Here is a 24,728-nt window from a genome sequence, read left to right as displayed (position 1 = left end):
GCTTTTGACAGAGTCCCACATGACAGTCTCATAAGAAAACTAGGGAAATTTGGTTTAGATCAAGTTACAGTAAGGTGGATGCATAACTGGCTGAAAGATCATACTCACAGAGCAAACTGTCAAACTGAGAGGGCATACCTGGTGGGGTCAGTCCTGGGACCAGTACTATAACATTTTCATTAATGATTTGGATAATGGAGTGGAGCATATGCTTCTAAAATTTGCAGGTAACATCAAGCTGGACGGGGTTGCAAACACTTTGGAGGGCAGGGTTAGAATTCAAAAGAACCTTGATAAATTGTAGAATTGCTCTGAAATTAACTAGATGAAATTCAGTAATGAAAAGTGTGAAATACTACACTTAGGAAGAAAAACCTCAAATGAACAGGCGAGGTGGCTAGTTCTGCAGAAAAGGATTGAAGGTTATAGTGAATCACAAACTGAGTGTCAGTCAACGTGACACAGTTGCAAAATAGGCTAATATTCTAGGATGTTTTAATAAGAGTGTCGTATTTAAGACAAGGGAGGTAGTTGTCCCACTTTACTCGGCACTAGTGAGGCCTCAGCAGGAGTACGGTGTCCAGTTTTGGACCCCCTCTTTAGAAAAGTTATTAACAAATTAGAAAGATTCCAGAAGAGAGCAACAAAAATGACAAAAGGTTTAGAAAACCTGACCTATGAGGACAAGTTAAAAAAAGGGGCATGTTTAGTCCTGAGAAAAGAAGACCGGCAGGACGGGAACCTGATAAGTCTCCAAATATGTTAAGGGTTGCTATAAAGAGGATGGTGATCAATTGTTCTCTATGACCACTGAAGGTAGGACAAGAAGTAATCGGATTAATCCACAGCAAGGGAGATTTAGGTTAGATATTTGGAAAAACTTTCTAACTATAAGGACAGTTCAGCTCTGGAACAGGCTTCCAAGGGTAGTTCTGGAATCCCCATCATTGAAGGTTTTTAATAACAGGTTAGGGCAGTGGTTCTCAACCAAGGGTACACGTACCCCTGGGGGTATGCAGAGGTCTTCCAGGGGGTACATCAACTTATCTAGATAGTTGCCTAGTTTTACAACAGGCTACAGAAAATGCACTAGCAAAGTCAGTACAAACTAAAATTTCATACAGACAATGACTTGTTTAAACCATTCTATATTCTGTACACTGAAATGTAAGTACAATATTTATATTCAATAGATTTACTTCATAACTATACAGTAAAAATGAGAAAGGAAGCCATTTTTCAGTAACACTGTTACTTCCTGTATTTTTATGTCTGATTTTGTAAGCAAGTAATTTTTTAAGTGAGGTGAAACTTGGGGTAACACAACACAAATCAGATTCCTGAAAGGGGTACAGTAGTCTGGAAAGGTTGAGAGACACTGGGTTAGACAAACACCTGTCAGGGATGGTCCAGTCATATTTGGCCTGACTCCACACAAGGGGCTGGACTAGCTGATATCTCGTGGTCCCTTCCAGCCCAACTTTTCTATAATTCTATAATCTTGATTATCACATAAAAAAAAAGTACATTTCAAAGCCTCACAGGTACACAGAGAAGCTTGAAAGTATCCCTCAAGAGAAACCAAAAAGCTCAGAAACCAGAAGGCAAATATAAAGAACTCCAAGTTTATTGTTTTCTTAAAAATCTCATGATTTTGGGGGACCTGGCTCATGGTTTTTGACAGGTATCTACGCAACACAATCCAGTTCAAGGGACAGTTCACTGAAAGATTTTATTTTTCCTTTAAACAATTTTTCCTGCTACAAAACGTGTATCAGCTCCCAATTTAGAGAGCTGAAGACAGATGAAACGGAGCAAACAAAGTGGTCTGGGGCAGATGACTGCCTTAAAAACATGAAACCACTAAAAGAAGTCAATAATGGTGGAAAAGAGGTGTCACAGCTACGCTACCTGTCCCCATCCTGGTCTCTCTGAGAGCACGCCCTCAGGCGTCAGGTCCCTCACCTTCACCTCTTCTGGAGTGGCATTCTGTGGTTCTCTCACTCTTAGGTCAGACCATGGCTTACAGCTTCCTGTGTATCAACTGTGTTTACCCAGCAGATTCCACTGGTGTGGCACCTGCAGTTCTTCCCTTCAGGAGTCTGTGAGAAGTGGTGAACAGAGAGACCAGGTGACCTTAACATCAAAGTGCTGTTTAATTTTACCAATAGGAACAAAGTATTTAAACCTACACTCTACACAGGTCTATCTTACCTACAGCCCTACCACCACTGAAGTGCTGAAGTGCTGAGTGCTGAAGGAATTGGCGGCTGTGATTGCAGAGCCACTGGCCATTATCTTTGAAAACTCGTGGCGAACCGGGGAAGTCCCGGATGACTGGAAAAAGGCTAATGTAGTGCCAATCTTTAAAAAAGGGAAGAAGGAAGATCCTGGGAACTACAGGCCAGTCAGCCTCACCTCAGTCCCTGGAAAAATCATGGAGCAGGTCCTCAAAGAATCAATCCTGAAGCACTTGCATGAGAGGAAAGTGATCAGGAACAGCCAGCATGGATTCACCAAGGGAAGGTCATGCCTGACTAATCTAATCGCCTTTTATGATGAGATTACTGGTTCTGTGGATGAAGGGAAAGCAGTGGATGTATTGTTTCTTGACTTTAGCAAAGCTTTTGACACGGTCTCCCATAGTATTCTTGTCAGCAAGTTAAGGAAGTATGGGCTGGATGAATGCACCATAAGGTGGGTAGAAAGCTGGCTAAATTGTCGGGCTCAACGGGTAGTGATCAATGGCTCCATGTCTAGTTGGCAGCCGGTATCAAGTGGAGTGCCCCAGGGGTCGGTCCTGGGGCCGGTTTTATTCAATATCTTCATAAATGATCTGGAGGATGGTGTGGATTGCACTCTCAGCAAATTTGCGGATGATACTAAACTGGGAGGAGTGGTAGATACGCTGGAGGGGAGGGATAGGATACAGAAGGACCTAGACCAATTGGAAGATTGGGCCAAAAGGAATCTGATGAGGTTCAATAAGGATAAGTGCAGGGTCCTGCACTTAGGACGGAAGAACCCAATGCACAGCTACAGACTAGGGACCGAATGGCTAGGCAGCAGTTCTGCAGAAAAGGACCTAGGGGTGACAGTGGACGAGAAGCTGGATATGAGTCAGCAGTGTGCCCTTGTTGCCAAGAAGGCCAATGGCATTTTGGGATGTATAAGTAGGGGCATAGCGAGCAGATCGAGGGACGTGATCGTTCCCCTCTATTCGACATTGGTGAGGCCTCATCTGGAGTACTGTGTCAGTTTTGGGCCCCACACTTCAAGAAGGATGTGGATAAATTGGAGAGAGTCCAGCGAAGGGCAACAAAAATGATTAGGGGACTGGAACACATGAGTTATGAGGAGAGGCTGAGGGAGCTGGGATTGTTTAGCCTGCAGAAGAGAAGAATGAGGGGGGATTTGATAGCTGCTTTCAACTACCTGAAAGGGGGTTCCAAAGAGGATGGCTCTAGACTGTTCTCAATGGTAGCAGATGACAGAACGAGGAGTAATGGTCTCAAGTTGCAGTGGGGGAGGTTTAGATTGGATATTAGGAAAAACTTTTTCACTAAGAGGGTGGTGAAACACTGGAATGCGTTACCTAGGGAGGTGGTAGAATCTCCTTCCTTAGAGGTTTTTAAGGTCAGGCTTGACAAAGCCCTGGCTGGGATGATTTAACTGGGAATTGGTCCTGCTTTGAGCAGGGGGTTGGACTAGATGACCTTCTGGGGTCCCTTCCAACCCTGATATTCTATGATTCTATGATTCTATGATTCACTCCGTGATGGAGGCCTAGGCAGGCCGAGCTTCCTCAAACAACTCAGCAGGTGCCAGTGTCAGGCTGGTTTCTGTGATATCAGCACCCTGATAACTTCTCCAATCTTCAAAGAGTCCCTTAAAATCCAGCCACAGTCCCTCATTTCTTCTCAGTTCCTGAGCTTTTGCCCTTCTTGACCAAACCAGGCCAGTAAGACGACTGCACCCAGGAGGTAGTTTTCACAGCTAATCGTTGTCTCTTAACAACCCATAAGTGTTTACTGAGGAGTGGCATATCCTGAGCCATTGTTTCCTCCCGGCCTGCTTTTCCTTACAGCCCACTATTAAATTAACCTAATATATTCAGACAATGAACATCCCAATAACCAGATCATCCTCCAGGCTCCATACAGTACTACAGCGCAGCTCCATGTTCATCACATAAAGAAAGAAAGTAATTCAGATGGTGAGAAGTGGCTGAGTTTCACTTAGCAGGAATTTCTGGAACAATCTGATATATTTCACTATTCAGAGACAACTTAGCCATGATGGAACAAGAGAAATTTTCACCTGTACCATCTCTTCCCACCCCCACCCCCCCCATTCCCCATGAAGCCATCCCACTGCTACATAAGGAGACTTTATAACCAGGATTCTCAAAAGAAACTCATGCTTTTGGTAGTTCTGTTTTTTAAAGGGAGGCCTTGATCTTCAGGAAATGCTGAGCACTTGCCTTTTGGAAATCAGACCTCTTTAAACTATTTTAATTAGTGCTTGTAACTGGGTACGTTTACCACTGTGCACCCCCTCGGGGCCAGGCATGGCACAGCAGCTCCTTGCTGGATTAGCATCCCCTGTCAAAGGTCACTCCAGCAGTTTTTATGCCTGGTAACTTGTCCAGTGACTCGGCCCTTCAGCTAGGGCAATTTTTAGTCCATTCCAACAGGGAACACAGCAGTCCACACTGGAAATCCCCAAAAATGTCTTACGCAAAAACAGAACCATCTTCCCCTCTCGGACTCTTTTTCAGCCTCTTCCCTGTTTGATCAGGGGCTCTCCCAGGCTTCCCTCCCTGGAGAACTTTTCCCCTGCTGACTCAGGGCTCTGCAGGAGCCTGCTTGCTCATCACACACTATTTCTACAGTAGCAGTTTCCTGGGCTTTCCCCCTTTCACTGACAATTCCTTCCTGAGGTTCCTACTTAAGCCTGGCTCCTTCTACACAGGAATCATCCGATTGCTGTCAGGTAGGGGCCATTTTTGTAATCAGGCAAGCTGAGCCCCAGGCTCTCCAGTCCACGAGGCAAACCCACCCTGTTACAGTGCCCAAAAATGGGGGTGCTCCAAATCGCCGGTCATTTTTCAAACTTCTCCCTTCTACAATGAGCTGTTTTTCAGAAGACAAAAGGAGCAGTGTAAAGGAAACAGATCACCTCAAGAGCTGTGTTTCAAATCCAGGCAAGGAGAGTAGTAACTGAAAATCCTTACTATCATATTAGGGAGACACGGGGGGGGTGAGGTAATACCTTTTATTGGACCAACTAGTGGTGGTGAAAGAGTCAAGTTTTAAGCTACACCGAGCTCTTCTCCAGGTCCAGAACTTGGTCCCACAAAAGATATCACCTCACCCACCTTGTCTCTCTAATATCCCGGGACCAACATGGCTACAACAACAACAACTGCAAACTGACTGTTTGTGGGTCATGCAAAATTTGTTGGGGGGACTCAGTTCAGATCCTACTGGGGAAACATCCATTTCACAAAAACCACCCTCAAAAGCTGGACAAATTGGCACGTTTGTTGGCAAAGGCACCAGGGAGCAAAGAGGCCTGGAGATTCAGCCACTCACTCTTTAAGGCCCTTATTCAGGATGGGACTTAAGGACATCCCTAACTTTAAAGACATGCTTCAATTCCATCAAAGTCACTTAGAGAGACTTGGGACAGACAGTGACACAACAATATGTTGTTATCCATCAAAGTCAATGGAACTTAAGCACATAATTATGTGCATTGCTAAAGGGGGCCTAAAGTCATGGTGAAGGCATGGTGGCAAAGCAGAGCAGTTGGTCAGCACTGCTTCTGCCTATGCTGTCCTATGGCTAAACAGAGGACTTCGTTCTCCAGGGCTGTGAGCCCAGGACCTTGCACAAGCACTAAATAAACGAACAAGTAATTTCTCACAAGGCTTAACAAGCTCCCTGCAGAAAAGGTCACATATCAGGCTCTGACCTAATGCCCACCCTGGTTTCTGACAATATATTCCCATACCCTGGAGTCCACTGACTACAGTAACACTTCAGGGTTAGGGTCAGAGTCACGTGCAACTGCAGTTTCATTCCAGAGGTGTGCAGGACAGATGCTTTTTGGTTTCATTGTATGTTCCTTTAAGTTTGCTTTGAGTTTCTCGGTTTGAATTAACCCAAACGTTCAGCTAACACGTTAGAGTTCTGCCTAATTTCAGGCTAAGAAATGAGGGCCTAACTCCCAGTATTGTAAAGGCCCATTTATGCTACTCCAGAACAATAAAGGGGCCTTAAAGGAAGAGGAAGACTGGAGCCTCCCCAGCCACCAGAGAGCTGGCATAAAGAAAGACACAGCCCTTGCTCCCTACTGCCCACCCAATTGTGGGGGAGGGATCAGAGACATGTCAGGGACGTGAATTTGGCTACAGCTATTCTCTGCTTCCTATGTCCCATAGTGGGCCATGGACAAAGGTGATGCATGTGGGTGACATGCGGGGTCACATGCCTCCCCCTAGATTTACTGCTTGGCTTGTACTGAGCATGCTCACATAGACTGAGCATGCTCAGTAACACTGCTGAAGCCAGCTGCCCTCACTCTGACCCCCCACCCCCACCACCATCAGCAGGCACGGGTTGTCTCTGGCCATGGAAACAGAGTGTAATTTAGATCAGCCCTGAAGTTGTTCTAACTTACACCCTGGGCCTGGTAGACCCTTGCATGGGCCCAGAATAAAGGGATTGCAAATGGCATACAGTAATTTGGCCACCTTTCTCCTCCAACCCTACCCAAGTGCAGAAACCGAGTAACCAAGCATCAGATTGTAAGTCACGTACACAGTAAGCTCTCTGAGACAGGGACTTTGTGTTTGCACACTGCCCAGTACAATGGGGCCTCACTCTTGGCTGGCTCTTATATACAATCATAATAAACATGATTAATCATAATTAATAATAAATAATCAGGCTCAGAGCCCTCAACTGGCCCACGATGGTCAAAAAGGCAATGGAACTCAACTATCCTTTCTGTAAAAGTAGCCTGAATTTTGGATTCATAACAAGGCACGAAACCTGACAAAGCTTGCCAGCTTGGCCTTGACTCAGAGTTTGTTTTGAACTCTCAACATGGCTCAAGTTAGAGCAAAGCTCCCAAGAGGCCCTGTCCTGCAGCCCTTAATCATGTGAGTGGCTCCGTTTGCTTCAATGAGCCTGCTCACATGAGTAAGGGCTGCAGAACTGGGCCCAGCATTTCCTCACCACTGTTCTAAAACCACAGGCAATTAAAACAATCCTGGGAGTTGAGTTTTCCCCTTTTTCTCCTGTACGTGAGGCCAGTACCCAGCAGTCAGGACTCAGAAACCTGCCCCAAAACACTGGAATCATCACAATCTGAAAGAGGGTGTCACACTCCTCACCTCTCCTGTAAAACATGCTTAAGAGTCAGGCTGATGAGCAAGGGGAAAAAATCCCAAGTCCAGGATTTTGGAACTTGTGATTTGCCTCCTTCTCCAGGGGAGTCTGAGAAATAATAAATATTGCTACAGGTAATGAGACACTTCTAAAATTATCCCTAACCTCCAGTCCACTGCACAGTGCAGAGCAGATCCTGGGTGCACTCAGTTACGCTCCAACACCACAGACGTGGGTCTGACCTCCATTAAACCGGTGTGACTCCACTGACTCCTGATTTAATACCAGGCACCCCAGCTACACATTTATTTCTGGGCACAGAAAATGCATGTTGTGACTTTGGATTCCCATCCATTTGCATGGAATGCATTTTGGAAGTTCCACACAACTGCCTAGGGGAGAATATGATGCATGGGAACACACTTTATACAATACTTGTAAGCCCTAGTAAGAAAATATAGCCACAAGTGATGGGTACACCTTTTTTAATTCATACATTGTGGTTCTTGCCATCATACATCAATAATACCTAACTTTTATATAATATTTTTCATCAGTTGATCTCAAAGTACTTTACAAAGGAGGTCAGTATCATTTCCCCATTTTACAGATGGGGAAACTGAGGCACAGAGAGGGAATGTGACTTGCCCAAGGTCACCTTGCAGATGAGTGGCAACACCAGGAATAGAATTCAGGTCCCCTGAGTCCCCATTCAGGTCCCCTGAGTCCCCCAATAGGCCACACACAGTAAAGATAGTTACCCTTGGTTACCGGTCTTCCCAAATCCTTTCCCAGGGACAGCTTGCAATCCTCAGCTATTCACTAGCCTATTTTCCTAAGACTCTTCTAGGTAGACAGAAATACTTCTATGCAAACACACAGAGAGAAACCAGACTCAGTCCAAACCTTAGAAATGAACAGTGAATATTTACATTTGTAGTGGGGAAGTGTGAGGGACATAGACCCATTTCACATTTTATTGGGCTTCGGGGATGTTGTAAAAATCTTGTACTGTCAGGCTGATCTACATAGCCCTGTGAGCTTTCTGTCAGTTCTGCCAGCTCTCCCTGGCAAAGAGTCCCACAGTGATGTCTCAGGCTACAGCGCTGCTGAAGTCTCGAGGGAAAGGTGGGTGAAAAGAACAGCTAGGAAAACTGAGAAAAGCGGAAGAGATCAAAGGAGAAAATGTAAAGCAAGGGGAAAACTGAACAAGTATTAAATAGGTCTTAGATGATTCAAACACTGTGTTGTTTTAGTATTGTCATACTTGGATCTAAAAGGCATTATGAGAACTGAAACTGCTTCCACATTTCCATTTCAACCCCAGGTCAACTGGGTACTTAAGCGGTTGCGTAACTTTAAACACATGAATAATCCCAGTGAAGTTATTGAGACTAATGTGTTTAAAGTCAGACACACCTGCTCAAAGACTTCACTGAGCTAGGGCCTCTGTCCTTATTTTAAAATCTTACATTAACTTTATATTAAAACAGACACTATAAACACCATAGGGCTAGGCTGAAATCATCTTACTCACACTGAGTAGGCCCATTGCTTGTGTCTGGTCCCATTTTCCAAATAATTGAACAACTTTTGCACAGATTAAAAAATCATTAAAATATAACATGTAAAAATTCCACCACATACAACCAAGCTAAAACATACAGACTATTATCAGTCGGTGGAATTTTCAACAGTAGCTAAGTGAATTGGGGCATAAGTCCCATTGGAAAGTCAATGGGATTTGTGTTCCTCGGTCACTTGAGAGCTTTTGAAAATCCCACCTATTTTGACCTGAATGCACAAGGTACCTGCCCCCAGCTCCATCTTCCCACCTTGCTGATGGATATACGGTGATACATGTGTGACATTCAATGATATTTCTCATCTCTCGGATCAGTTTTCAAGTAACACTGACTAAAGATGCAGCTAGACACTCACCAAAACTGAATGAAGACAAAAACAGGGTCAGCGGTGACAACATTTATTAGTACCCGGTGCAGAACATTCTGAACAATTTAAACAAAATATGGTCATACTTCTCTCTTATCTCAGTACAGATCTCTACGGCATGTTCTGCCTTTGTTCCACATATGGAGTTCCCTTTGACAACAGTGGGAAAACAGTGCGTTCAATGAGTGCAAAATATGCAACAGAAATCCACACTACAGATCAGAGAGAATTTTGCCCTACATTTGCACTTTAAAATGGACTTGGTATTCCCCTTTTCCACATGATCTAATAACTGCTGTGTAGTAATGCTGTGCAATATTAAGCAGCTGCTCTGTTCCATCTCAGAGGTGGCTGCATTTCAGTGGTGTTAAGTTATACAGTTGATATATAGAGAGCGTGAAATCCTGGTTACTTTGAAGTCAATGGCAAAGCTCTCAAAGCAAAGGAGAACTCTGGGATTTTTCTGCAAGAAAGTAATTTATAAAAGTGAAAGATATCTGCATGTATTTATATTGAAGATGTTTTCTGTCTTTTCTGATCCTATATTGAGCTCTCAAGGTAGAAAGAGCAATGAACAAGTTTAAGAAGAAACAGCACTAATTAAAAAATGATAAGAGCAAACAAACATCTAAATAGTTTAGGAGCATTAAGTCTAAAATTACAACAATCCTTCAAAACATGGCAGTACACATAATAAATAAAGTACTGCATTCAACCATTATTTAGGGTGTTTACTACCTTTCCTAAATACCACAAACTACCTAGTTCTTTACTTTATACAGTTAAACACTATGAACATTAATGTTTCCATAGGACTAAATTTAAGCCATTGTACTGCACTTAAAGAAAAATAGCTTTGCACAGTTTTTGCTTACACAGACATATTTTAAATGTAAATATTAATCACGTGTTATAGCTTGATAAAAATATTGTTCAGTATTTTCACACTTCAGTCATTTTATAGCTTGTTGAAAAAATGAACCAGGAGATGGTCAATGAACAGCTGAAATCAAATGTCACTCCTCCAGAAATCATTTCAATACAAAATGGCACACTGAGCTGCTTCAAGTTTCTAACAAATCCTCTGGCATATGATCATAATTGCCCTAGCTTTCCTGAAGGCTTCAAAAGCCACTCACTGCAGTGGCATCTATTTCACTCTCCAAAAGCCAAATATTTCATTATATCCCATCCATTATCTCCCTTGAAAAAAGTATACAGTGTTACTCTATAACTCACTGAACATGACTGCATGAACTGCAATCGTAATAGACAACGTATGAATTGACATGGAATTTCTTTTATCTAAAGGTGAGTAAACAGACTTTCACCTCATTAAGACCAACTGCACAGAGAGGATTAAATAAGTCTAACTGAATACCTTTTCAGCTAGAATTATACAGCTGTAGCTCAACTGAACACAATTATATCCGCAACTCATGCAAATACATTTAGAAAGTTTCTCTCCTGTCACATCAGTGCAAACATGTAACATTCACAACGTCCCCATGTGGCAATCAATGTTGACAAATGAACCCTGGAACTAATAAAACATATGGAGAAGATCACATTTTAAAATAAACTAATAGAGAAGTCAGCTTGACAACTGAATACTTTACATTGCACCATCACCTTGTCATTAAAGCAAAGGCTGTTCAAATCAAATGAAGCTCACCAAAAGCAAAAAGTATGAACATTCATTTTAAATGACAATCTAACAACATTTTAGATTTGTCTCTTAATAGGTATTTTTAAAGCACCTTAAACGTGATGCATGCAATTCTAACCTTATGTTGTACTAGAGAGGATGTTATTTTTAAAGAGCACTAATTTTCTTCTTAATGTAGTCAATATGTATTCACCAATTATGGAATTTAAAAGACTAAGTGGTAGAGTGGTTGAATGCACAGTTCTTCTGGAGACCTCGGTTTTAGCCTGCTTAGATCACAAGTGAAATGAGTACAGTGATCTCAGTCCAGGTAGTTTCCTCTGCACATTTGACTACCCCATTTTTCCATGATTGGTTATGTCATCTCAAGAAAAGCCCAGGACTGGGAAGCGTGAGGAGTGGGATTGTGTTGGTGCTCAGATCTGAGGCTGTGGAAATTGAACAGGCACTGAGCTTAAAGTGGACTGTCAATCTCACTGAGGACTGGAGAAATTCAAAAACAGATTTGAAAACGGCACATACAAAGCAAAATGTGAAGATTCCCACAGCACCATAAGCATAAGTGATGGGATCTCACCAATACTAATCAAAACTGGAGGAACTGAAAGCAATGTCTGAGGAGCCGTGCCAAAAAGTCGCCTTCCATTAGTTATTGTTACATTCACAGCAAGTGAGGAGTGTTAATGCATATAGCACAAGGTGAAGTTATAGTCTATGTGGAGGAATGTGAAGGATATTATCCATGTTTTCACTAGGCTTTAGGAAACCCAGGTGGTTATGTGCACAGCTACAGAGGTGGAGGTAAGTGCAGGAGACAGACTGTTACATATAAACATATTTATGGAGTGAGACCAGCTACTACAACTTTTCCTCGCTTTCTTTCAGAGGTGTCATGATAGAGGTCACTTTAGCAGCACACCTGCCAGTAAATGACCTAGATTAGTGAATCTCTTTCGATATTAGGTACAACTCAAGCTGTAGGAGCTGGTCTCTAATCTCTTGGACTCCAGGAGGTGACAGTGGCTTCCTGGAGATCACCAAGAGCCCGACCAGTGCTGATTGCACAGCTATAGATCTAACACACATCCAGGCACACCAAAGCAAGCGAAAATGGGTTGGACTGAATACTTGAACAGCCACGGATTATGAACCTTCTCTTGGGATACCTGCCATTGAAATAACACACCCAGAGAGCGCCCCCCCCCCCCGCCCAGGGAAGCAGAAACCCTAGAATAAACTCCATTCCCTGCCCCAGTAAACCCCCCCCCCCCCGCCCCGAGACACGATCGACGGCCGTGCCAGGGGCTGGGGACTCACCGGATTGCCCAGCCCAGCTGGAGAGGGAAGCCAGGAGCAGCGTGAGCGAGCCCACGAGGCAGAGCTGAGCCAGCAGCAGCTCCCTTCGTCTCCGGCGAGCCTGGCTCCTGTGCCGGCTCCCAGGCGGCAGCATCTCCGGCCGGGAGAACCGAGCCGCCGCCGCGGCTGGCTGCCGCCGCTTCTCCTTCCCCGCCACCGCCTCCATGGGCTCCCCCGGCGGCTGGCGAGGCGGCCCAGGCGCAAGGAGAGGACGGGGGGCTGCGGGCTGGGGCTGGGGGGCGCGGAGCTCCAAGGGGGGGGACCCCCGGTCCGTGCAGCGCAGGGGGCTGCCTGGCCCCTACTCCATGGCGCGCCGGGCTGGAGGGGCAGCGGCCCGGGGAGCGGCGGCGGCGGCAGCGGGCTGTGCCATGGATGGGGAGCCGATGGCAGCGGCAGCCGGAGTCGAGCCCCCAGCCCGTGTGCAGCCGCCCGCTCAGCCAGCCCCGGCGAGGGGCGGAGGAGGGAGACACACGCGGCGCGGGCAGGGGAGGGGGAGGCGGACAGGAGCCACCCGACGCTTTCCGATCCGCCCCGAGTGCCTTCGCCGCGCCCCCCGCCCCAGCCCGGGGCTCCGCGGGGAGCAGCCTCGGGCCGCCCGGCCCTGCCCCCGGGGGCGCCCCGCCTGGCTGGTCCCCGGCCACTGGGGTGGAGGAGTGGGGAAGGGGGGTCCCCCTACACCACCCCCGCCCCGCACAGCCAGGCGTGGGCTGCTCCGCGCACCCCAGCCCAGCCAGCCTCTCCCCTGGAAGGGGCGGCCCGGGGTGACCAGAGGTCCCAATAGTATCGGGGCCATGCCGCTATTACCGGCTTTGTCTTACATACCCCCCTCCCCCGAAAAAAAAGGGTCCCGATTTTTCACACTTGCTCGCTGGTCACCTAGGGCGGCCTGTTCCCCTGCAAGCCCAGCTCTGCCCGGTGAAATGGGGCCGGTGGGCTCGTCCAAGCCAATCAGTCGGAAGCGATGAGCCCCCCTCCCACTCCAGCTGCAGTCAGTCCTGGAGTCAGGTACTCGGCCCCTCTCAGTGTCTCCACGCCCCTGTCCACCCAGGTCCCAGGACCCCGGGTTGTGTTTCCAAGCCTATGCTTAAGCGTCCACAGTGCATGGGAAACCTGGGCTTATAATTGCTGGACCTGGCTCTCACACAGGTGCTAATACATCCATACTGTGCTACAGTGACCTTGAGACTCAGGTCCCTGGCCTGAACTGTGTCCACATTGCAAAATGACAGGACTTGGACCCACATCCCAGCTGAACTCAGGCTCTGACCAACCCCCCCTCACAAGGTCCTAGGAGCTGGGTCCTTTGTGCTTGCTGAGGGGAGTGAGACTGATTTGTGTGTGGACAGAGAGGGGGCTTGGGTTCAAAGCGGAGATGGAGCCTGGCCGGATTTAGGGTGCAGCATAGACATACCCTAACAGACAGGCCGTCAACAGGTCCTGTAACTAAATCCTTGGGCTGGGAGTAGAGAGCTGGTTCTGACCCCACTTTTGTGATTCACAATGGGGCCTTGGCCATGTGTCACCTAACTGCTCTGGCCCGCAGTCTGCCCATCTCTGTAATGGGCACAGCAAGACTTTCCTACCTTGTAAAGGTAGCGTCGCTCAGCTTCAGCGGTGTGTATAAAGCACGCCAAGCTTCGCACTTGGGAGGTGCCCAGTAAATGCAAATATTCGTTATTTAGTCTTAGAACAGGTTATCGCGCTTTAACAAGCTTATACTCTGCAGCCAAATAAACTGAGCCTAGACCCCTGATACCCTATTTGAACAGCCAGTACAGAGATCTCTAACCAAACACTCCCATTTCCAAACACTCAGGCTTTGTCTGTTTGAGCATTTTGCTTCAAATCTCCCCCCAGCACAGCTCCCCCAGCGGTCACAAGAGCAGGAGCACTGGCGTAAACTGCTGGCATTTTAACCATGCGGCTCTGGTGATAAACCTGACGGCCAGACTCCACTACCACTCAAGCCAATACAACCACCGGGGGTTGCTACATCACAGGTAATGCAATGGTGGAGGAGTGCCAGCGTAGACAAGCTTTACAGTTTCCCATTGGCTTTAGTGGGCTGTGAATCAGGGTCTCAAAGAGCTGAAGTGGCCTGAATCTTTCCACTCCTCTCTCTTTGTTAATAATACCCAGCACCTAAAAGCAACTGAAATTCGGGCATTGTACCAATCCACTGTAAGAAGAGCTCCTGTCTCAAAGAGTTTACAGTCCAATTAGACAAAGGGAGAATTATTATCCTCATGTTACAGATGTGGGGGACTGAGGCACAGTGAGTGCACACATCCCCAAATCACACATATGGACACAGAAAACAATTTCTTCTCTCATTCTTTCCCACTTCCACAGCACTGACAGTCTGGTGATAGTGACCTGTAGTTATGTGTGAACTATCTAGTTATGTGACCTGTATCCATGGGAAAACCTTAGTTGTGGTCATTAGAAGGAAAAGAGAAAAGGAGGACTTGTGGCACCTTAGAGACTAACAAATTTATTTGAGCATAAGCTTTCATGAGCTACAGCTCACTTCATCGGATGTAGCTCATGAAAGCTTATGCTCAAATAAATTGGTTAGTCTCTAAGGTGCCACAAGTCCTCCTTTTCTTCTTGCGGATACAGACTAACACGGCTGCTACTCTGAAACCTAAAAGGAAAGGGTTTAGGATCATAAGCAATTTTCTCTTCTGCATGAACATGTCCTCTGCAATCACTATAGACTGGTGGAGTAGGTGAAAAGAAATCTCCAAATTATTTCACATGTCCCAGCATGAAACCGACTAATATGCTCTGGTACAATCCCACGTGATCACAGAAAGCAATTTTTGGCTTCCGGCTCACACACAGCTTTGAGATATGTCACACAGACAACATTAAAGAGGGTGGCACTGAGATATTTTTCATAAGTTTAAACATAATTATTCAGTGTCTGGAAACTCCGTGAACATTTTACCATAAGTTTCCTCACAAAAATCATTTTCCCACCTCCATTGTTTATGCACACCATTTTATTATTGTAGGGTGGCTCTTGAGTACTACTCTGCAGGTATTTTATATTAGGAAAAGAGGCTGGCATTTTCAAAATAGCCTAAGTAATTTAGGAGCATGAGTCCCACTGACTTTCACATGAGACTCGTGTTCCTGACAGAACCAAAACACTGGCCTCCAACCCTTCTCAATGCTATTTTAATTCACACAACCCTGGTATTTCTACACATCTTCCCCTCAGTTGGAGCTACAGGGTCAGCCAGCACGAACCAGAGCAGGAAAAAACACAGACTCTGCAAAACATCGGAACCGCCTAATGATCAGACGGAGGGAGGGACATAATGAAACGAGGAAAAAGAAGTTGTGTCATTTACATCAAGCTCATCTCAGGTCACCCCTCTTGGGCCTGCTCCACTCTGCTGCTCACAGAAAGATTCAGTTCAACCTGAAATTTTGGCAGGGAAGCAAAATGGGAAGCAGCAGAGCAGGTTTGAAGGGGAGCTTATGAAAAAGAGAGTTCCATGTAACTAACCTATATCTAGGGGGCCTTCGAGTCAGTTGCTTAATAGCATATTAGTCCTGATGTTCTATTAAATAGACGGATGCACTTCCTTATCAGAGACAGAAGAGAATTCCCTCTTCTCTCCCACTGATAATTGAGTATGTGGGTGGAGCAGGCTTTGAACTCAGCTGTCAGCATGAATGAAGCAGAAGGGAGAGAAATCTCAGTGGAGGTTACTCTTTTGAGAGAAAAGCTGCTATTTTTCTCTTCTGGAGCACGGCACATGAAAAAACAACATAGAAGGCATAGGCCAGGGTAGGGGCAAACACTATTCTTCATATATTCCTAGATGTATACCTCCTCTTCTCCTTTCTTCCTTTCACACCTGCTCCTCATTTAGTTTTTATTATAGTTACTCCCAGGGAGTAACCTCTAGGGGGCAGTAGGTACTCTTGATGATCCAAGATTTGCACTGCTCAGGGAGTTATAGAGACTTTCACCACTAGATCACCTGTCAAATCCAAGCTAAAATTGTTGATGCATCTGATGGGCCGTTCAGTGGCTTCTGTGAAATGAGTTTAGTGGTCTCAGTCCAGTTCCCAGTGGGTCCATGTCACCAAAACGAACCAGGGTATTTGGCCTAACTGGCAGCTTTGTTGGCATTCTCAGCAGAAAGGCCAAGGAGTGAATGGTTGTGGAGACTGAACTATCTTCTCACCCCTTAAGGGTGCTCCTTCATGTCAGCAGTAAGGAACTTTAGCCGGGAAACATGGGGAAGTTAGTACTGCTACCACTTGTGCTGGACTACTGTCTGGAAAAATGCAGCTCAGATTTCAGCCTCTGAGGAAAATGTTATGTTCTTCTTGTTCTTTTGCTCAGTTTCTTCTTCTTATAATCGTTATATGTATAAGCAGGCAAAATTCTTCTACCACAAAGGTAAAGCTCATCTGTGTAGAAGACAGAGCTTTCCTGGGCGCTGGTCCAAGACTGTCAAATGAGCTCCCCCAGGACCTAAGGACTATCATAAACCTCAGCATTTTCCACTCCAAGTGACGGGTGCATTCCTTCAACTTGCCTTCTCCAACATCAGCACAGCGCAGTGTGGATATTTAAAACAAAAACAAAACCCTACCGAAACAAAACATTGCACCGCACATGCAAGTCTCTTCCAGAAAAAAGGCTGAGAGAAAGAACAAACTACATGTGACAGAGGTTAGTCACGTGGCTTCACGTATGACTGGAAGGTGCTCAGATTCTACAGAGATGAGCATAGTATAAGTGCCTGTATTGAACGAAATACATTTTTTAAAGAGGCTAAAGAGAGCAAACAAAGTCACAGTGCCAGGTCTGAAGAGTAGATAAACTAGACTTAAGAAGACACAACAAGCAAAGGCCATAAACAGACAAGAAAGGGGGAAGGGAGCACACTGATGATAATATACCCAGTTACTCATTAAGACATGCATAAATTAGATAGTAGAAAAATGAAAAACTAATTTTGAAAAAAAAATGTTGTTTTCATTTCTAAAAGGGACCCATTTTTCATCATTTTGGATTTTTTTGTGAATTTTTACCTACACCATTTTTTTTATTAAAAACATTATCAAAATTGTGATGACCATGTCAATAATGTTTTCTCTCAAAATGTTCAGTAGAAAAAAATTAAAAACAAAAAATGTCAACAAGTATTTGTGAAAAAGTTCATTTTGGAAAAAACCCCCACTCTTCAACCCAAAAATAATATGTTTGACAAATTTCAACCCATTCTAGTGGAAACCTTGATGGATCTGTTACTTTTTCCCCTTAATGGTACTTTCCTCCCCCTGAGGCGAGCAGCTGGGGCCAGGTAGTGGGGAGGGTTCATGTCAGCCCTGCACGGTGTCCTGTTTTCCCTTTGAGAAATATGGTCACCCTGGTTCTGTGGTTTGTGATATGCAGGAGGTCAGACTAGATGATCACGATGGTCCCTTCTGGCCTTAAAGTCTATGAGTCTATGAAATGTGGATGACTACACAGTGGGCAGGGCAGCAGGGAATCAGGCCCTCAAACACATGCGTGTATATAACAAGGTTAAAAACGAGCATCAAAGATGATCATGGAAGCAGCATGGTGGATGCACTGTGGGGCTGAAATTCATATAAAGACCACCAAGAGAAGGAGATTACAGGTTCTTTTTTAATTATTTGTTGGTGCTTCCTTTCTCGTCTTTTTTTTTTTTAACTTTTTTTCGCCTCCTTTTCATAACACAGAGGAAAATCTACATTGTCTCCCCTTGTAATATTTGGAGTTACCTGTGTCTAAGCCTTGCTGTAACTTGTTAGTATTAAAATTAAGCCTGGAGGACTCAGCTGAGATCAGGGCCCCACATAGTGAGCCCTGTACCAAAGAGCTTACAATCGAAATGGACAAGACAGATAAAAGGTGGGAGGGGAAATGAAGGGGAAGAAACTTGCTCAAGGTCACGCAGCAGATCAGCAACAGAGCTGGAAATAGAACTCAGGGCTCCGGACTATTCCGGAATAATTTACATTTAGCTAAGACCTAAGAAAAGGAAGACAAAAGAGGGAGATGGCAAATGCCACCGCTCTTTTAGACACCCAGGGAAAGAACCTGCTGATGTACCTCCACACCAAGCCACGTCACTCCTCTAAGGGCGAGTGCCTGTGGGCAGCAGCAGCAGAGCAAACCCTGTCAGGAAAGGGGAAGGAAGAAGAAAAGGTGGAGGGCTCTTCTCCTCCCTGAGGGATTGTCTATGTTATGAAATGGCAAGGCGTGTTGGAACACACTTGGGAGCGTCCCAGTGAGCTGGCAGGCGGGCACTGTGCTCAGCACGGGCCAAAACAAGTTGCATTCAGCATCATCTCAGCTATTCAGGGTTCATGACGGCTCCACCCTGACCACACTGTGGCAATCGGCAGCCTGTCAGACAGCTCGAGTGGTCCCTGTTTTGTTCTAACTCCCACTGTAATGATGGGAAGCCTCCTATTGACAGCAATGGCTGCTAGGGTTGCCAACCCTCCAGGATTGTCACACGAAGAAACCGCCAGGAACACAACAACCAAAACTGGCAACCCTAATCGCTGCTGGATCAGGCCCTAAATACCGACTTATCACACCCAACAAGGAGGAAGGGTGGTCCAGTGGATAGGGCACTAGCCTAGGAAACCAGTGACCTTGGTTCCAGTCCTTGCTGTCACAGGTTTATCATATGGTCTCTTTGCATCTCCATTCCCCATCTGTGCAATAGGGATAATAGCACTGCCCTGCTTCACAGAGTTGTGGTAAAAAGACACATGTTAAAAATTCAGAGGTACTCTAGTGATGGGGGAGTTCTTGTCACAACCATGAGGGCTCAAAGTTCATTTTCTAAACGAAAGCTGAGATTTTGAAGTCACCACATGACTCCTAAAGCTGGGGCCCAAGCAAAATCTGGCCCGGAGTTCTACCAGCCTTGACAACGTTCCCATAAAACATATACAACAGAGAAATCTCACACAGCTTGTGTAACTCAACAACCAGGGACGTTTGCTTCCTTACCAGCATTGTGAAAGGGAGAAAAATAACCTTGCACTCACCACAAGCCATTTTCCTATAACAAATCTGAGTAGAGCGCACTGCCGTTGCACAGGGAAGGAGGCTGCTTTGCTTCAAGTTCTGTTTGTCGTATTGTTCCATCAGGAGGCAGACCTTGGCACAGCGCTGACACTCCTCCAGGGTCCCGCTGGACCTCAAGGAAGAAGAATACTCGAACGAGCAGGCGTCCGGGGGCAGCGCTGTGTTTCTCTCTCTGGTGAAATGGTGAACAGATCTGTAACAGCAAGGCGTGGGCTCAAGAGACACAAGAGGACCTCGAGAGGCCATCTAGTCCAGTCCCCTGAACTTGTGGCAGGGCTAAGTATTATCTAGACCATCCTGAGAGGTGTTTGTCTAACCTGCTCTTAAAAATCTCCAATGATGGAGATTCCACATCCTCCCAAGGCAATTTATTCCAGTGCTTATCTACCGCAAAAGAAAGTTTTTCCTAATGTCCAATCTAAACCGCCCGTGCTGCAATTTAAGCTCATTGCTTCTTGTCCCATTCTCAGAGGTTGAGGAGAACAATTTTTCTCCCTCCTCCTTGTAGAAACCTTGTATGTACTTTTCTGTCAGCAGCACCCACACCAGGGCTGCAATCGAAACCCGTCATGTCTTGCCTCTTTTGAGTCAGTTAGGACCCTTGCGCTGACTTCTGATTGCAATGAGAGTTATGCACCTTTGAGGATCTGGGCCTAGGTGCTGCATGTGGATCAAGGCATAAACATTTGACCCAGAGACCCAGATTCCTATCGTCAGCTTTGGCCACAAATCGAAAACAAAGGCTGTTATCTGAAGAGGCACAAAGGGTTTATGCATACCTGTTCCTGGCACTTCACTTCCTCCTTCCATGGCAGCAGGGTGCCATGCTGGGACTCTCTCACCACAGGGCAGGGCACCCAGCAGGCCAGAGTCAGAGCCAAGATACAAAGCAGGTCTCTTGCGTCCTGATCCAGTGCTCTACCCATGAGACAACACAGCTGTATGTCCTCTCGCTTTAGGAATCTAAATTGTATGTCAGCACATATGCTATCCTAAGGGCAGGAAAAGGTGTCATCCCCAAATACCTGCTGTTTTCTTGGTCTGCCTTTTATTCCAATGTCTTGTTTTTTCCCTCATACCCAGCCCTTTAAGGCCTTGCCTACATGGGGAAATTGCATTAGTTTAACCTGTCATTTTTAAACTGATTTAGTTTCGTTACAGTGGTTCAAAAGCCTGTATGGACATTCTGATTTCAGATTAGGAGTAGTTTATATTGATTTAGCTTAAACCTGTTTCTAATCAACTTAAAACTAAATCTAAATCAGCCACTCAGACAGAAATAGGAGTGTCTATACAGAAGTTTGCATCAGTTTAACTACACCAGTTTAAATTCACACCTGAAGTGAACGTCTTGCGTAGAAAAAGCCCTGAGTCGCCAATCACTGATCATTTTCCCAGATTCAGAAGGATCTGGGCAAGTGTCTGCCCAATGTGCTGTGAGGGTAATATGCAACGGCAAAGGGGGCAGCAACAGCTATAAAATTGCCCTGCTGTAAGAGGGGGTTCCCTCTCCAGCAGAGAGTGCTATCATAATGGCTCCTGGCCAGCCCCCGCACATTCCCCTTCAGAGAGGGCAAGACCAGAGCTCAGTGTGCTCCAGCTACTCTGTGCCCACAGAGGGGGTCAGCGCAACTTAGAGCAGCCCGAGAGCTACTCTAAATTATGCCAGGACCTGGGAAGGCCAGAATTATGGAGTCACAAAGGTGGCTTAAAGCCATCTTTGCGCCTCCCATCCCCCCATCATTTGCTACACTCAAATGAAGAGTGAATCTGGCCAGTTCAGTTCAGCTCTCTTCCTGGGTGGGCTCAGATCGATCATAAAATAAAGAAACATTTCAGCTGAAAAAACAACAAAGTGCAAGGTGTAGGGTAAAAGCGGTGCTGGTCGGCTCTGTTCTCATGATGTTTAAATACACGCAAACAAATCTTTCTGGCTTTCTTTCTTCCCTTTCTTGGCAGGGGCAATAGGTGTCTGTCAAACTATATATAACGAAACAGATCTTTAAAGGGGGCAGAGGGAATCATGCTCAGTTTATCAGCTGTTTAAGAAAATAAAAATCCTGCAAAATAGCTGATTTGTGGCTCAGCACAGCTCCACAGGGATTTCCTGTGCCCCATAGCGGGTGTGCGTGGGGGTCAGAGCCCGTCAGTCTGTAACTATCCAGATCCACTGGCCATGCCTTTTCCATAGCAAGAACGGCAGCTAAGGCAACACTTAGGCTTCAGTAACAGCTGCAAGGCTGCTCTAACCCCTCCAGGGACAGGGGGAAATGGTCCTTTCCCGCACAGTTCCAGCCACTTCAGAAGACTCCAGTGACAGCTGTGAGGGTAACATGCAACTGCAAAGGAGGCAGCAACAGCTAAAAAATTTCCCTGCAGTAGGAGAGGGTTCCCTCTCCAGCAGAGTGCGCTATCATAATGGCTCCTGGCCAGCCCCCGCACATTCTCCTGCAGAGAGGGCAAGATCAGAGCTCAGTGTGCTCTGGCTACTCTATGCCCATAGAGGGGGTCATAGACAGTGGGCTGGGGCTAGACTGTGCCTGTTAGTGACAAAGCCCCGTTTACTGACCACAGGGATGGAGGCCTTTTCCCCAAAGGATCTTGAGGAAGCTAGGCCCTACCAAATTCAGACCGTGAAAAACACATCACAGACCATGAAATCTGCTCTCCACCGTGAAATCTGGTCTTCTGTGTACTTTTACCCTATACCATACAGATTTCACAGGGAAGATCAGCGTTTCTCAAACTGGGGGTCCCAACCAAAAAAGGGGTCATGGAGGGGGGGTTTGCAAGGTTATTGTAGGGGAGTTGTGGTATTGTCACCCTTACTTCTGAGCTGCCTTCGGAGCCGGATGGCTGGACAGCAGCGGCTGCTGGCCAGGCACCCAGTTCTGAAGGCAGCACCACCTGCAGCAGTGCAGAAGTAAGGGTGGCGATGGGCGGCTGGAGAGTGGTGGCTGCTGGCCAAGGGCCCAGCTCTGCAGGCAGCAGCACAGAAGGAAGGGTGCCAGTACCATACCAGGCCATCCGTACTTCTGCATTGCTGCTGGCAGCGGCGCTGCCTTCAGAGCTGGGCTCCTGGCCAGCAGAGGCCACTCTCCAGCTGCCCAGCTCTGAAGGCAGATCCGCCAGCAGCAGCCGCGCAGAAGTAAGGGTGGCAATACCATGACCCCCCCAACAATAACCTTGCGACGCCCCCACTACTCCTTTTTGGGTCAGGACCCCTAGAGTTACAACGCCATGAAATTTCAGATTTAAATATCTGAAATCATGAATGTCATGATTTTTAAAATCCTATGACCATGAAATTGACCAAAATGGACTTTGAATTTGATAGGGCCCTACCCATGATGTATGTGGCAATTCTCCAAAAAGGGCCACATTTTTGGCATTTGATGCATCCACCCTACACACACACCGCATATAGCATTTGAAAGCTCATTTTAAGTACGTTTAGATGGTGCTGTAAACCTGGAATGATGGCACCCAAAATGAGCAAATATCTTTTTTTTATTTGCACAGCTCCAGAAACACCGCAAGTGGCTCTGACTACAGTTTTCACGGTTTTCCTTCATTTCAACCGCTGAATGTGGTTCATAGATTCATAGATTCATAGATATTTAGGCCAGAAGGGACCATTATGATCATCTAGTCTGACCTCCTGCACAATGCAGGCCACAGAATTTCACCCACCACTCCTAAAAAAGACCTCACACCTATATCTGTGCTATTGAAGTCCTCAAATTGTAGTTTGAAGACCTCAAGGAGCAGAGAATCCTCCAGCAAGTGACCCGTGCCCCATGCTACAGAGGAAGGCGAAAAACCTCCAGGGCCTTCCAATCTGCCCTGGAGGAAAATTCCTTCCCGACCCCAAATATGGCCATCAGCTAAACCCTGAGCATATGGGCAAGATTCATCAGCCAGATACTACAGAAAATTCTTTCCCGGTAACTTGGATCTTACCCCATCTAAAAACCCATCACAGGCCATTGGGCCTATTTACCATGAATATTTAATTACCAAAACCATGTTATCCCATCATACCATCTCCTCCATAAACTTATCGAGTTTAATCTTAAAGCAAGATAGATCTTTTGGTGTTTGGTGGTCAAAGCTACCAAGCAATGTATTAAGCCATTTTTACTGGTTTTGCATGGGCACATTTTTTCCCCCAGAAATTATTAAACTATTTAGCGTGTGGCAAAAATAGCAAAGATCAATGTTTTGCAATAGACTCACATGAAATGTTGTCACATGGCATATTCTTAATTGTCAAAGTACCTCACAAGCGATTATAATTTTTCTATATTTTCAATTGAAATTTGCTAACCAGACCAATCTCACACTGAAGGTTGTGAAGCAGCAGTAGTAGATTGCATGCCCACAGTTTGCATTGCATAGCAGGGAGATATAAATGTATGTCAATTCCTAATGTAATGCTTCTCCATTTGTAAGCTTTTGTACATACAATGTAGCATCTAGTCTGCTTGGTAGACGGTTTTAATTTGTAATTGCCTATCCATGCAGTACTAGCCTTTGAAATATCCTAGACACGAGATTTTTAATTCTGCATCACTTATGTACAGTTTTAGAGATTAAAAACACACAGCTTCCTACAGGGCTTCAGTCAAAGTGCTCACTCAACAAAAATGGCAATTTTGATACTAACAGAGAGATCTAATTCGCACAAGTCTGTATCCTTGTATAAAATGAAAACCGGTGGTAGTGGTTAGGGCAGTGCTAAGCTCTGGAAATTTTACCTCCACAGGGAATTACAGAATATGAAGACATGGAGGATACAAGCTTTTTAAAGCGTCCACCAAAGAGAAAAAAACTTTCCACAAACTTTGAAAAATGGGTTATTTGTCAAGGAAAACAAAAGGATGCAAATCTGGCAAAAGCCACCAGTGCTGGGCAGGATTCTGTGATGCTGGCAGCAGGAGCCAGGAGAGATTATATCGGTGGCTACTGGATTAATCTCCTAGTAGAGATGATGTGCCACCAGTACTCCATCACAAGGGTTGCTTTCAGAAATACACAAGCTAGGTGAGTTTGGCATCTGTCAGAGTTGTAGTGAATTCACCCAGAAAAGAAAACAGACTCTGAATCTGATCAGAGAGCATGAGATTCACCTGCTTCTATAGCCACCAGAGCAAGCATGTGCTCCAGTAATTGGTCTTGTTGCATTGTTTGCTTGAGAACACACACAAAGAAGTCAAGAAACTTCATAAAACAGAGACATCTG

The 24,728-nt window shown here is 45.7% G+C and overlaps 1 protein-coding gene across 2 annotated transcripts in view; it reads right to left on the bottom strand.

Moving 5' to 3' along the window:
- SLC24A3 (solute carrier family 24 member 3) overlaps positions 1-12,793 on the bottom strand; it is a 327,978-nt gene extending 315,185 nt beyond the window's left edge. For both annotated transcript variants that reach the window (XM_073339750.1, XM_073339751.1), the window contains exon 1: positions 12,340-12,793. In XM_073339750.1, the coding sequence (XP_073195851.1) occupies positions 12,340-12,544 (205 nt within the window). In that variant the 5' untranslated portion in view covers positions 12,545-12,793. The remainder of the gene's footprint in view (positions 1-12,339) is intronic.
- Positions 12,794-24,728: the final 11,935 nt, after the last annotated feature.

The sequence above is a fragment of the Lepidochelys kempii genome, chromosome 3 (assembly GCF_965140265.1).
Source record: "Lepidochelys kempii isolate rLepKem1 chromosome 3, rLepKem1.hap2, whole genome shotgun sequence".
Classification (NCBI taxonomy): Eukaryota; Metazoa; Chordata; order Testudines; family Cheloniidae; genus Lepidochelys; species Lepidochelys kempii.
The sequence above is the reverse complement of the archived record's forward strand: the minus strand, read 5'-3'. Positions and strand labels throughout refer to the sequence as shown.